The sequence below is a fragment of the Apodemus sylvaticus genome, chromosome 10 (assembly GCF_947179515.1).
Source record: "Apodemus sylvaticus chromosome 10, mApoSyl1.1, whole genome shotgun sequence".
NCBI lineage: Eukaryota > Metazoa > Chordata > Mammalia > Rodentia > Muridae > Apodemus > Apodemus sylvaticus.
In genome coordinates this window covers 37271616-37286430 of record NC_067481.1, presented here as the reverse complement: position 1 = coordinate 37286430, position 14815 = coordinate 37271616, and the positions used below count along the sequence as shown (strand labels likewise).

General features: G+C 37.9%; 1 protein-coding gene across 3 annotated transcripts in view; it reads right to left on the bottom strand.

Moving 5' to 3' along the window:
* Med13 (mediator complex subunit 13) overlaps positions 1–14553 on the bottom strand; it is an 88978-nt gene extending 74425 nt beyond the window's left edge. For 2 of the 3 annotated variants that reach the window (XM_052197389.1, XM_052197391.1), the window contains exons 1-3: positions 14117–14553; positions 11939–12173; positions 3632–3800 (exon numbers count right to left, since the gene is read on the bottom strand). In XM_052197389.1, the coding sequence (XP_052053349.1) occupies positions 3632–3800; positions 11939–12173; positions 14117–14182 (470 nt within the window). In that variant the 5' untranslated portion in view covers positions 14183–14553. The remainder of the gene's footprint in view (positions 1–3631; positions 3801–11938; positions 12174–14116) is intronic. The other variant, XM_052197390.1, reaches the window with a different exon arrangement.
* Positions 14554–14815: the final 262 nt, after the last annotated feature.

The window sequence follows — 14815 nt, the reverse complement described above, 5'->3', positions numbered from 1 at the left end:
AACTCTTCAAAGATGGTAAGATATCCAAGGACAAAGATCATTGAAAACCTATTAACTGCTACCAATTCCTTTCCAGGAGAGTTACATGTCATGGGGCTTATTTTTAATTAATTTTGGAGATCAAGAGATAATGTAAAATGTGAAAGCCACATATAGGAGTAAACAGTTTTATTACATAATTTAAACATAAAGGCATATTCTTTTGCCTGCTGATTTAAAAAAAAAAAAAAAAACACTTGACCAAGTGCTTCTAAAAGCACTGTGTTATAAAGGCAACATCATCCAAAAAAGTTTCTACAATAATAGGAATGTCCCATCTCTGAACTATTATACAAAACAATAACCATTATATAGAATAAGCCTTTAAAATGTAGCATATGAAACTGAAGAAGTAACTTTTTTATTTTAATTTCAATGTATTTGATTTAAATAGCAGCAAGTTAGTGGCTCTCACAGTTAACACTACAGGAGTAAAACATCTTTAAGGGGAAAAAAAAGGATTATATTTCGGTATTTGACCCTAATGTTCTTTTCCTCTTTTTAAGGGTTAAGGGGTAGTTGTGGTACAGTAGGACTCATTATGTAGTCTGGACTGATCTTGAACTTGCAGCTTCAGTCTCTGGAGTGCTGGAATTACAGGCAGACATGTGCCACCATGCTCAGCTTTAATATTCTAATTAAAACAATGTACCACAAATGCTTGAGGTATTCCTCCCTTTCCTCACAAAACAAAAACCAAGAACATCTTATTCTTTGTGGATCAGGTTCTTTCCCAGGACACAAAAACACACTGAACCACATCTTGATCCTATCTCCTTTCTGTTATATCTGCCATGTTATCCTGTATTTATATGTGTCTCTGTGTGTGTGTATACACATGATTGTATGAATGTATATGCTCACAGGTATGTTTTGTAAAATATGTTGCCTTTTAAATTTGAGACTAAAGAATAACATATACAGAATAAAGATGTCAAAGCCTAACAAAATTAGCAATATTGTTTTCTTAAAAAGTTACATATCTATGACTGAATATATGGGATAAGATTATAGTATACAGGGCTGGAGAGATGGCTCTGCAGGTAAGAGCACTGACTGCTCTTTGGAAGGTCCTGAGTTCAATTCCCAGCAACCACGTGGTGGCTCACAACCATCCATAATGTGTCTAAAGACAGCTACAGTGTATTTAAATAAAATAATAATAAATAAAATCTTAAAAAAAAAGATTATAGTATACATTAAAATCAAAAAATAGACAGATATGGCAAATCCTGCATGTAAACCCAATATTCTGACCACTGAGGCATGACAAGTACCTCAAGTTCTAGATTAATCTAGGCTACACAGTTATTCCAGGCCAGTCTGAGCTACAAATTTTATAATATTACATATAATATTATCTACTACTTAGCAAACTCTCCCATGTCAATATACTCTGTAGATACATTAGTTGTCTCAAAAAAGAGATGTAGACCAATATCATTCTACCCTGTATATCTTCCTAGAAGCATTTAAAACTTGTTAAGTAAGGAGCTGGGGAAACTGGCTAAGTGGATAAAGATACTTGCCATCAAATCTGACAATAAGTTCTGTTCCCAGGAACCACATAACAGAACGTAACAAACTTCTAAAAGACATTCACTAACCTTCACAGATGTGCTATGTGGCACGTGAAGGCCATCACTCATGTACATAATACAGACACAAACACACACATGCACACGGAGGGGGGAAATATATGGATAAACAAATGTATTAATTAAAAAAAATGTTGAGCTAGTATAATGGGACCTACCTATAATACCAACTAGAAGAAAGGCAAGGTAGGAAGATCAAGTGCACCAAGAATCAATGGACAACACAATGAGACCTGGCTCAAAAGAAAAACAAAATCTTGCCAAACATACAAACTTAACTGCCCAATCAGCAAAATGGCTATAATAGATTCAACATGACAAAATGTTTAACAAAATACAACTCAATAATACTCTTACTCAAGACAGTCTTACTTGAATATAGTATCAAGCATCCCAAGTATAGAAAGTCACTGGTTCTACATCCAATTTGCTTATAATCTTACTAGCAAACCTAGTGACTAGCACAAAACCCATGTACGGCGAAGAACCCCTCAACTATTTAAAAAAAAAATAGTAGTTGTTCTTTATACAATTATCTAAATTTGATTCAATGGTAAAATTACTCATAAATGTAAGGGTTCTTTATACCTATCCTCAATGCATTAATAACTAGGTGACTCCATTTCTTGTCTTTCAATTCCTAGAAACTAGTAGACAAATTAACTCTGTCTATATCCAGAATATTAGAAAAGTATTATCTCCCTGGACTTATCATGTAGTACATGCCACAATTCCAACTACTCTAGAGGCTGACACAGGAAGATTACAAGTTTGAAGCCAACTTGGGCAACTTAGAAAGGTAGCCTCAAAATAAAAATACAACTAAATGCTAGAAATACAACTCAGTGGGGAGAGCACTTGCCTGGCATAATTTGATCCCTATTACCACAAAAGGGATGGGGAGACAGGGAGACACAAGACAGACAATATAGACAGAGACACAGACAGCTAGGTAGTGTGCATGTGTGTGTGCGCGCGTGTATGTTACATAAGCAAGTAAAGAGATCAGTGAAGAATGTCAGGTGTCTTACTCTACCACTCTCCATCTTAGGCCCTGAAATAGAATCTAGAGCTGGGCTGGTGCCAGCAAGTGTTAGGGATTCTCCTAGCTCCACCTCCCCACAGTGCTATGGTTATAGACCTGCTCTAAGCCATGCCCAGAGTGTTACAACAACAACAACTAAAAAAAAAAAGAGTTCACGAATTTAATGAGAGAATAAGGGTAGGGGGAGTTAGAGGGAGAAAAGAGAAGAAGGAAAAATGATATAATTATCTCAAAAAGTTAAAAACATATTTTCCCATAAAAAAAAAATCTGGTCAGGGAGTGGTGGCACACACCTTTAATCCCAGCACTTCAGAGGCAGAGACAGGATACCTAACGCTACACTAAAGAGTAAGACCCTATCTCTTGGGGAATATGGGGGCTAGAGACAGCTCAGAAGTTACGAACAGAAGTTACGAACACAAGCTGCTCTTGCAGAGGACCTGGGTTCCATCCCCACCTTCCACGTGGCAGCTCACTCACAGCCATCTTTAACTCCAGTTCCAAAGGATCCAAACCCCTCTCCTGGGTGTGCCAGACAGTGGGCACTCACATTCTATAATACATTTGAGACATTCACAAATACATACAAAACAAAAATAAATCTTTAAAAGTTAAATAGGCCAACCCTACACAAAACACAATCAGGTATCAGGAGTTCAAGGTCAGCCTAGTCTACAAATCAAGTTCTAAGCCAGTCAGGTCCACAAGGTGAGACGCTGCTCAAAAAACAACCCCCTCCCAAAAAAAAAAAAAAAGGTATATATAGCTCATTCACATTGCAAGAAAATTCTTAAAATGTATAAAGGAGAGAAGTAGTTACAAAAATTAAATATTTATAGTACTTTGTCAACATTAACTTCTGAATATGTCTGTAAAATATATTAACTATTATACATCTCAAAAAATTAGCAAACAACAACTATCAAAAGAGGAAAATAAGATAGCTTACCTTCTATTTATAGGTTTTTCATCTTTCTCATATGGCTTCACAAACCACTTGCCAATTCGTACAAAGTTTCGGTTCATTAAACATCGCTCCAACAGATTGTGAACTGCTTTGAAAAGCAAAGTACGGCATTCATAGGAAAGGCCATTCTCCCATACTCCATCTTCCTCTTCTAAAAAGAAAAACCAAGTAGAAAGGAAGTTAGTGAAACTACATCGTCTCAGGGAGAACTAAAATATGTGACAGATCAATTTCTATATCCACAGCTCTCTCCTTTACCTCAGAATGCAGAGCTGCAGTCTTTTTGATCTCTTGAACTGTGTGTGTGAGGATATGGGGTGGCTCTGTTTGTTTTTCGAGTGTCACTATTTAGACCTGGATGGCTGGAACCTGACAACAGCCCTGCCTCTACCTCCTGAGTACTGGGATAGCAATATGTACCACTACACTTAGTGTTAATGTATCTTTAAACATCAAAATATCAGGTTTCAAAGATATCCTACAAGACAGACAATGCCTAAGAGCTCTACAAAACTGCCTAAAAATTATTTTCCACAATGTAAAAGATAGCAACTGTATCATGAACATAAAGATTTGTTTTCTGTATTTAAAAAAAAAAAAAGGGTACTGACTTATATAACCTGGAAAATATTAAACATACCATATGATGCCTGTTTCTAAACTGGCTCACCTGTTACTTTGTCCTAATTCTTCTAATCATTTAACCTGAAGGGGAAGGGGCAGAAAGCCTATCAGTTAATAATTAAACTCAAAATATTTCATGACAATCAGCATTCTAATCTATGACTCAACTACAAAACTAAGTGACGAGTATAAAGGAGGCTGCTGCCGCTAAGTCTAACAAGCAATGTGTTAATTATCAAATAGATCTCATTTCAATGACTCACGTGATTATTCAATATAGGAGGAAATATAAAAACTTATATTTTAAAAGGTATTATCAGTCATAAGAAGTATTGCTCTTCACTAACTACATAGCCTCATATTTCCCACTAAATCTATTAGTCACTCCAGGTTAAGTTTCGGGGATGGGGAGTAGGGGACAAAAATCAATCACACAGCCTGGACACAGTTCAGAGAACAAAATTCACTCTTTTATCTATAACAAAACATTCAATAAGGGTAACAAATAATGACAGATACCACATCAGCAACTTACATTTTATTTTGTTAGCCCAAATATAATTAAGAATCATCTAATATTCTGTATCTTATATGACCTTTCCTTTGTCTTTCTTTTTAACCCAGTTGTCCTGGAGCTAACTACATAGACCAGGCTGGCCTTTAACTCTCAGAAACCCTCTTGTCTCAGTGTCCCAATACTATTACCCCTGGGATTGTATGCATGAGCTACCACTCCCAGCTATAAACACTGCCTACTTATGCACCATCATCGTTTTTCTTCTTGAGACAGGAGCTTGCTCTGAAGGCTAGCCTTCAATTCATGATCCTTCTATCTCAGCCTCTCAAGAGTTGTGGTTTCAGACCTATGACACCATGTCTTGCTCTCATTCAATTTTCAAATAAAACAAAAGGACAAATATTTCTCACTTCGCAAACTTACATGCTGAACAGAGAAAAATAACATTTACTATGATCTTTTGAATAAAAACAGAGATGCATTAAGAGTGATACTCAGTTTATATTCAGAATTCATTACAACGAATGGTCAGAGTAAACATTAACTAAAAACCATAATGAGAGTGGACTTTAACTGCATTGGAAACTGCCACTACAAAGGTTAACACTGATTTTATGTTGTTCTTTCAAGTGTTCTTTCCTAAATCATTGTCAGGCCTTTCAAAGCAACTAATAGTGGTCCTCTACAGAAAAACAAAGAAAAAACGGTAATACTCGCAGGCTAGAATAAAGTAATTTTAAGTAGGAAAACTTCACATTCAGTTACATTAGAGATCCTTATCTACTGCACTTAAAGCTAAAATGCTCATGGGTCTCATCTTATTATGAAGAGAGGAAAGGAGCTGGCACAGAGGTCTAGATCACAAGCATATGTGTGAACTGCTAAGAAGGAAAAAGAATCCATCTTTTGGCTTAATAAGGACTTCCGATTTCAAAGTCAAATAGCTTCATTAAAATTTGTGTCTCAAATTACATGACAATAATAGTCATATAATAATAATACTAACAGAAATACATGTGTTCATAATTCCAAAAGAAATATGCCAGGAACTGCTCCCAATTCTCCACCTGTTCAATGTCCTTTATTACCTTCATTCAAAACTCCCTACCTTCTAAACACAATGGCACTTATATTTGCATCATAGAAGTAGCCATTATCAAAATATATTGCCTAACTACTGCTAAGTTTTAAAAAGACATAGAATACAGTTACTTCTACACATATCTAAGCTACAAGTTATTATTCATTTAAATCAATTATTTTAGCTTAATTCAAATAAATTCATTTAAAACTTACAAATAATTTACCTCTTCCTTCAGTTTAAAACAAGTGTTAAGCACAAAGTTCCAATTCACTAAAAGCCCATTTTGAACGAATAACAGCTCAGCAAGCCTAACAACCTGGGTTTGAATCCCAGGACTCATTTGGTAAAGGCAAGAACAGACTTCCACAGATGTTCTCTGAACTCACATGTGTGCACTGAACTTGTATAGCCAAAGACATACACAGTAACAAAAATAAATATATATATAAATGTAATTTATATTTAAAAATGACTGTTTAGCAAATTATGAACTGCTTTGTGTTTAAAAACAAAAATCTTTAGAAAAGCAAAAGTTAGTTATTTATACATTTTTACATGTCCTAAAAAATAAGGTTTTATTTTTAAAAATCTATTTCAACTAAATCTAAGCTAAGAATACCAAATGTGGTTTAGATAACCAAGGCCAGCTAGACAGATCAGCGGGTAAAAGTGCTTGCTGACAAGCCTGATGACCTGAGTTTGATCCTCAGAACTTATACAAGATAGGAAAAAGAAACAACTCTACAAAGTTGTCTTCTGGCCTCCACATGTATGCAGTGCACGTTCCCCCCCACTCCCACCACCCCCACTTCTTTTTAAAGCAGTATTAATTTTCAAGGACTTATCTCATTGCTTTAGCTTTTATCTAGAGAAACTTAACATGAACATAATGCTTTCAGAAGGAGGCTCTTGTCCCAAAAGCTCATAATTTTCATTAGTACAAATAGGACTCATCCAAGGCAAAAAAATATCTGAAATACACCTTCATCTACTTGGTAACTGACCAAGTAACTATTTCCTTTTCATTGCTAATGAAATACTAACTCCTAATAAAATACCCAATGAAAAGTCTAAAGAAATTTGGGTTCTGTTTTGGGAAGAGTGTTACCTAGAAACAAAGTGTAGTGAATCAAGTTTCTAATACCCTGATGTTGTAAAAACAAAAATTATTTTCGACATACTGTACTCACAGACATAAACAGTGAAGGACTGAACTAACCACCCAAGACAAGCACTATGGGTCTCTTATCTTACACTAATTAAAAGCTCCCTGAATCAACACCAGCACTGGGACAAGGAAAGAGAGGAGGAGGGAACACATGGAAGCTTTAGCAGGTGCTTTAGAACTTAACCAGAGGCCAATGGAAAAAAGTCTGCTTAAAGCATTTAGATAAATGTTTTCCTCCTCTTTTATCTTTAATCCCCAGAGAAAACAAAGTTTCTATTCTGTTTTTAGTACTTTTCCATTACTACTGGTATTAGAACTCTTAACCATCAGTGATACTCAAAAAATTTTGCAAATTCTTTGTAGAATGCAACACTAAAGTTCAAATGTTAAAGCTGTATGTCTCACTAAGAACACAGATTACAGAAGTGCCAAAGGATGTGTCATAGCTCATCAAAATAATTATGAATTAGAAAAAATCAGTATCAAAAGCAAAAAAGGTGGTACAACCAATATTCAATATTTTCCTTAAAAATGACCTTTTAAAATATCTCCATGGTGATCAGCCAACTTTTAAAAAGGCATCTTTTCCCTATAATTTTGCTATAAACAGCTAAGATGTAACATATGCCAATGGATAAAGAATGACACAAAGATTAACATGTTAGAAAATAGTACAAATTTCTTGAAAAAAATCGAGACATCTAAATCAGTGTCTCTCTTAATGATTATTTCTCATTATAACTCATTAAATCAACAAATATCACTAACTGCCATAAGCTATTACATCATTCACTTAGGGCCAAAACTTGAAGATTTATTTAAAACAGTTTAGTGAGGTGACTGTTTTATCTGACATGACAATCTAAACAGTACCACTTTTCTTGCTCAGAAAAGGATACTACAGAGCACACACTTATTAAGACTAGACAGGGAAATGGGACACCACTTAGAAAGTTTAAAACAAAGATAGAAATAACTTTTCAGCTTGCTGCTTTTGTATCTATCAACTCTGTTAAAAGTTGCCCGTTAAAGTCCACTATAATTAATGTCCTCTGGTAAAAGCATCCAAGATTAAATCTATAACAATGACCAGTCAGGCAGTATGCATTATGAAATACTGCTACAATGAAAGTATCTGGGTATGTTGCTAAGCTCCCATATAGAGACCTGCAAAATCACAAAAAAAAGAACAAGTATTTTTAGCCTTGATTCAGCATGCTTTTACTTCAAGGAAACCAAAGTCTCATCAGAATCTACCTTATGATTTTTTTTTAAGATAATAATCTTGGAAGAGGGAGCAGTTTTGTTTTTAAGAATAAAAACCAATGGCTATAATAAAATTTTGAAATTTTAGGATAAAGAACTAAAAATACACAGAAATGCTGAAAGACACAACAATGAAATTAAAACAATCTTGCTTTTTAAAATAGCAAACTAACAGTATGTGTAAGCCAGCCAACCAATCATACCCACTGGAGACTTGACAGGAGCCAGTGAGCTGAGATTTTCCCACCACCTTTACATCTCTGTCATTCATTATCATACAACTACAAGACAACTTGAAAACCTGTAACCAGAAAGTTCTTCCTTAATTATTTTTCTACCAAAATAAATTAACATGGATTCAGCTATCCATTCTCCTAGAAATACAATAAAAACTCATATATTTGGCTTTGAAATTCAAACAAATGTCTTTCTGGGATGTTATACTTAAGCTAATACCAATGAGCACAAATCCTTATCCAAAAATCAATTACTTTGTGAAACAGCATCAGGAACCACTGACACAAAACAAGCAAAAATTCCAAGTGTGGAATACAGTTCACTTGATCTATGTTTTCTGTCTATACATTAGCTAAACTTAATGGTAACTCAGACATGTGCTAAATGGTATGAGGCAGAAGAGAAGGTAAAATTTAACATGCACTGCGAAACCTGACTAGACTCTAGACTCTTAGAACTGTCAAAATCATCAACAAGGAGCACGGAGTTTCCTCGAGAAACTGTCAAAGCCTAGAAGAGCAAAAAATAAGAGGGCAGGTGACTATCACCTAACAGCCTAGACCAGATTCTAAAACAACAGAGCTAGGTACAAATGAAGAAGCCCAAGTGAAGGAAATAAATATTTTAATATAACAATATTGATTTATGAGTTTTAAAAACTCCATCATTCAGATATAAATATTAAGAATAAAGAAATTTAAGTGAGAGATGTACAAGCACTCTCCACTCTATCCTGCCAAGATTTATGTAAATGTAAAAGTACCTCAAAGAAAATTATTCTTAAAAACAGCTGTAAATGAGACAGAGTAGATAAAGGGGCTACTCTGTGGTTTTGTTATTGAACACATCAGTGAAAAAAAAATAAAAAAGAACAGAGAATTCTAACCTTTACAAAAATCAATGCCTACCTTCTACTCCTACCCCCAATAAGAAGGGTAATATTACCATAATCACAAACATGTCAGTAACAAGAAGTAGTAGGTGTTGGACCAAAAACAGAGAGACACTGCCTGAGAAGACCTGGCTCAAGCCAAATTAACTAGCTGCTTAGTTACCACCTGGGTCCTTCCTGGTCCTCTGTCCTCACGGCCACACCTCCACTTGGAGCTCAGGACTGCCTCGTGCAGCTGATGCCACCCCTACTGTCCAGCTGCTCTCTTCTCAAGGGAGCTTAAAAGAAGGGAACCAAGTGCCACAGATGGGGAGAAATGAAAAGGGGGTTAGCTAGAGCAGAGAGGCGCACTAATTACCCCAAAAGGGAGGCAGACGGTGTCCCTGGAGCAAAAAAAAAAAGGCAAGATAAATATACTCCATCTGAAAAGACATATTAGTCTTTAAGATAGTCTGATTTAAGTAACATTCTAAAGTAAACGACAGGTTAAAAGAAGCTAAAACATTATATAAACACCACTGACTTTGTAAACTAAGAGCTCAGGGCTAGCTTTGAAACAGTAGACAAGTCCACATATGTTTGTGTTTACTCTTTGGGTCACTTCCACTTTGATAAAAAATATTTAGTTATTCAATCGCATTCAGCAGAATCTGACAGCAATAAAAATTTGATATCCAAAATTTATTTAGTATATTTAAAGATCAGTATCTGTATAGAGTGTAGGTATTGTCATTTTAAAATTATGCTAAAGGAAAGGAAAACTTTAAAACTCTAACCAAGCTGTGCTTGAGAACACACTACTGATGACATAAAATCCAGAAGAAAAATAGCTAAAGTGTTTTAACAACATACATTGTTAATTAACAACTCATATTCTATTTTAATAGACTTTTAATCTTCCAAACATTAGTATCACTATGGTAAAAACCAAACACTCTGTATTTCAACTTATCTTTGATTACACAAACTGTGTTCCACAGAAAGGTCTGTTCAAGGCTGTGCAGGGCAGCACGCACCTGTACCGCCAGCACTGGGCTGAGCCTGAGGAGGGCTTTGAACTCAAGGCCACACCATCAAACGCAGTGTCAAATAACAAGTGTATTCAGATGCTGTGCCAACTTGATCAAGAAGACTAAACCCTGTGAGTAGACTTAAGGTATTTATAAGCCTACATGACTTCTGGATTATATTTTATACAAAATAAAACAGATCCTACAATTCAAAACTATAAACCACAAAAACTAACTTTCATACACGAAAGCCTAAAGAGTAGGAGAGACGGCTGTAGAGTGAAAGCACTAGCCAGTCTCAGTTCGATTTCCAGAAGCCACACAAAAAAAAAATCAGATGTGGTGCATCTCTAATTCCAGCATCCCTACATTAAGATAGGGAACAGAGATAGGAAACAGAAACAGAGAGGGCCAGGCAGCCCAAAATAAGCTTCATAACAGCAAAAAAAAAAAAAAAAAAAAAAAATCAGAAAAACTCAAGAGCTGTCCTCTGACCTCTACACAACATGATGGCACACACATACCCACACATATAAATTTAACTGTCAAAAATTTGATCAAACTAGAACTTGTTTCCCCTAAATATATAAATCAAAGACACACTTATACTGAGTTTAAAATAAACATAATTTCAGTATTTTTCATAAAGGGCTATAGTTTCTTTCTAAAGTACATTTGGCCCTAAAAGACGAGAAAATAAAAAGAAAGTAATATTGATGTGCTCATAATAAACTATTTCTGTGCAGCCTTTCAGATTAATGACCTTTGTCCTTTAAGTTAATAATAAGGTGTTGGCATATGCATTTAATCCCAGCACTTGGGAGGCAGAGGCAGGTGGATTTCTGAGTTCAAGGCCAGCCTGGTCTACAGAGTTGAGTTTCAGGACAGCCAGGATTACATAGAGAAACCCTGTCTCGAAAAAACCAAAAAGTTAATAATAAGATGGCACTTGCCTTTAGTAATATATTTTTTGATGATGCCGTATCTGAAAGACACTCCCACCTACCCCCTAAAAAAATAGCATATGCCTCCCTGAGTTAATAATCATAAATAAAATAAAACCATACTTTTGAAAATATATGCCAAACAAAGTTAAATTTCTAGACCCGCCCACAGGGTCAGACAAAAAGAACATAGCAAAATAGACTCAAAGGTGAGTTACACTTGGCTTCAAAACTATTATATAACTGTGAAAAACACCATGCTTCCAGATTCCATTTTCTCAGGTTAATGAAAATGCTTTCCCTAGATACAAACTGCCTGTGGGAAATTAAGGAAGGAAGTCAGGCGGTAGAGGAAGAAACTCAGTCAAAGCTCAAGTCTCCTGTAATCTACAAGGCTAACTTAAGGAAACTAAAACAAGGATGGCCGACAGAAGAAGGCAACCCTCCTCCAGCTCACACTGACAAGGCAGTCCACCACAGCATAAGCACATTGGGAACAGTGTACAATATTGCCAAGGCACATTTAAAAAGGATGAAGTGCTTTCACCTGATAAGTCATGGTGAATAAGGTCAGCAAAATTGGGATCTTTACCCCACCAAAATAGCCACAATTCTCTTCTTCCAGGTCTTTGATCTCGCCGCCAAACACCAAGCACATCTGCCTTAAGGCATCGACTAAAACTGCTCAAAATGGGGTCTTCTTCTGTCACCGGAAACAGAATAGGAGCAGAAGTTGGGCCTTGCCATACATATCTTTTCCACTTAATTCCTGTCAAGTCGGCCTGAAGGAAAAGAAAGCAGAATATCTCTATTATTGTACATTCACTTAAATAAATATATTTCTTATTAAATATAGTAAGCATATTATTTATATATTTACATATTATTTATATATTTGTAGTTTATTATTTAACTTATATATGTATATATTTACATATATAAACATATATTCACTATAGTCCCTGATTTCATTAAAGCATCACTATTTTTAATGCATGCTTAAGAACCTAAAGACAATGACCAAAAGAAACAAACAAAAAAACACAACAGCAAATAATTCTAATGTCTTGACTGACAAGAACTTAAAAGAACACAAAACTGTTACATAAAATATCAAAGATGTCACTGAGTAGCAAGGCTATAATAAATGCAAAATATCCAGAGCTGACAGCATGAAACAATGCTGTTAAGCCTGCACAATAAGTCTATCTTTCCTCTCTGCCCTACATTCCTCTCTAACATGTCAGTCACATTTGTTCCTTGGTGAAGTGAAAAGTAAAGACCCTCATTCCAAGTTTGTAAGAAGTCATAGATCTAATGAAAAAAACAACGGAAATTTTTTCTGAAGGGAAAAAAAAAATCCTGTTAATTCTCCACAAGCACACATCTTCAGCAAAAGAACTATTCCAAGGAGCTGTCAGATTTGTGCTAATCTATCTTCAAAAAAACCCAAAGTGCCAAAAATAGATCCAGTTGGGGAAGACAGAAACGTTAAACCTGCTGTACATCTTACTCCTTGTGACGAGATGCTGATTAATGGGCACTGTCAAGAAAAGCAGCCTAATCTGTAAGGCACAGTACGTGAAAGGTCCCCATTTACCGCATCGTGAAAGCGAGTCAACAAAGGAAATTCAGTAATTCTTTATTCTAACTTAGTGACAGAAAGCATAAGGTGCCAAAACTGAAACTGCTGATACATGACTGGCAGTTCACGCCTGCCAGCTAGTTACGCTCCACCCACTTAATTCACTTACCTATGATAGACTGAATATTTCTCAGAGCACACGAAAAATGAAAAAGTCATTCCAACTTAAAGTCATTCAGGAAGCTCGGCTATCGTTTAATTCAGGACTAGATATTTGCAACAGTTGGTACTTTTGACAAAAGTCTTAACTATTGGGTGTTATCCGATTTGGGCCGACCTACAGACACATACTAGTACATCCCTAATTCCAGTTTCCCCAGACTTTTCAGTTCAATAAAAGGAACAGCCAGCTCAAAACATTCTTAAAACGTAAGCAAAACAGACAAATATAGAACGTTTAGTGCGAAACCACAGTACCTCCTCCACTTGCCCCTCCACTCTCACAAAAACATAATGTTCTAATAAAAGCAAGATGGCTAGAAATTGTCAAAATGGCAAAATGTTTTCAAAGTTTAAAAAGAAAACATATGAACTAGCATACACTGTTTTTACACAAAGATCTGAAGTCACCCATAAGGAAACTACCCCTGTGTTAGTTTAACTTATAAAACGAAGAGGATTTTAATACATAAGTTTGGGGGGGGGTCCTGTTTAAGAGAAGCCCACTTACAAGGGAGAAGCGTAAAGGCAGTTAAGTAGGGGCAATCGTGGAAAGTGTTCGATACAAGGGGCGGGGGGCGGGGGCGGGGGTAAGCAAGAAGCTCAGAAGAAAATATTACTATCCGGCTAGATAAGAAGCCCAAGTTTAGGACAAGACTACGATGGGGAAAAGAGTCCAAAACAAGACAGGAGGAGGGGAAAGATGAAAAAAGAAGGACAAGACTCTTCCCAGCAGAGCCCTGGCCGGTAGGTGAGCGGACGCTGCCTCCCGGGGCGGCCGCAGAGCCTCGGAGGAGGCCGACTCCGGCGGGGCCTAGCCGGGGGACACCGGCATCTGGATGCGACCCGGACCCCCTCCCCCACGGCCCAAGGGCGCACGGCCCGGCCCCCTCCCCCACCGCCCGCGGCCCCCGCACTCACCAGGCAGAAGAGGTTAGAGTGACAATCTTCCAGGCTGGCCCCGTTCGACACGAAGGAGGAACTCATCGTCCCTCACAGCAGCCGCCGCCGGCGCCACAACCCACCATCCGCCATTACCGCCGCCTCCGACCAGAGAGAGAAACACAGACACCGGGGAGGGCGGGGGGCGGTGGGGAGGAGGCCGCCGGGCCGCCCGCCCTCCCCGCCGCCCCCCGGCGCCGCCGCGGCCCCCGCCGCCCGGAGGCACCCAGCCGCCCGGGGCCGAGGCCGCAGGCGGGAGGGCCGCGCCGCGCTCGGCCGGCCGCCGGGACTGCGGAGCCCACGGACGCGCGTCCCTCTCCGGAGAGGCGGGGAAGGGATGTCTGTCCCTTCCACCAGAAAAAAAAAAAGATTTAAAAAAAGAAGAGAAAAAACGAAAAACAAACAAACAAAAAAAATAACAATCAGGTACACGATAAACAGTCAGAGCCGGAGTCCGAGCGGGCCGAGCCCTGAAGCCCGGAGGGTTCCCCGCGGCCCGGGGACGCCCGCGGAGGGGCGGGAAGGGCGAGGACCGGCAGAGCACCCGGGCCCCCGGCCCGGCAGCAGCGATGTCCTTAAGCCCAGAGTCTCCTCAGCGGCGGAGGTGGTGGCGGCGTCTGCGGGCTCAGTCCATTCTCCGGCTATGTCCTCGTGTTGTCCCTGGGCCAAGCCTGCCTA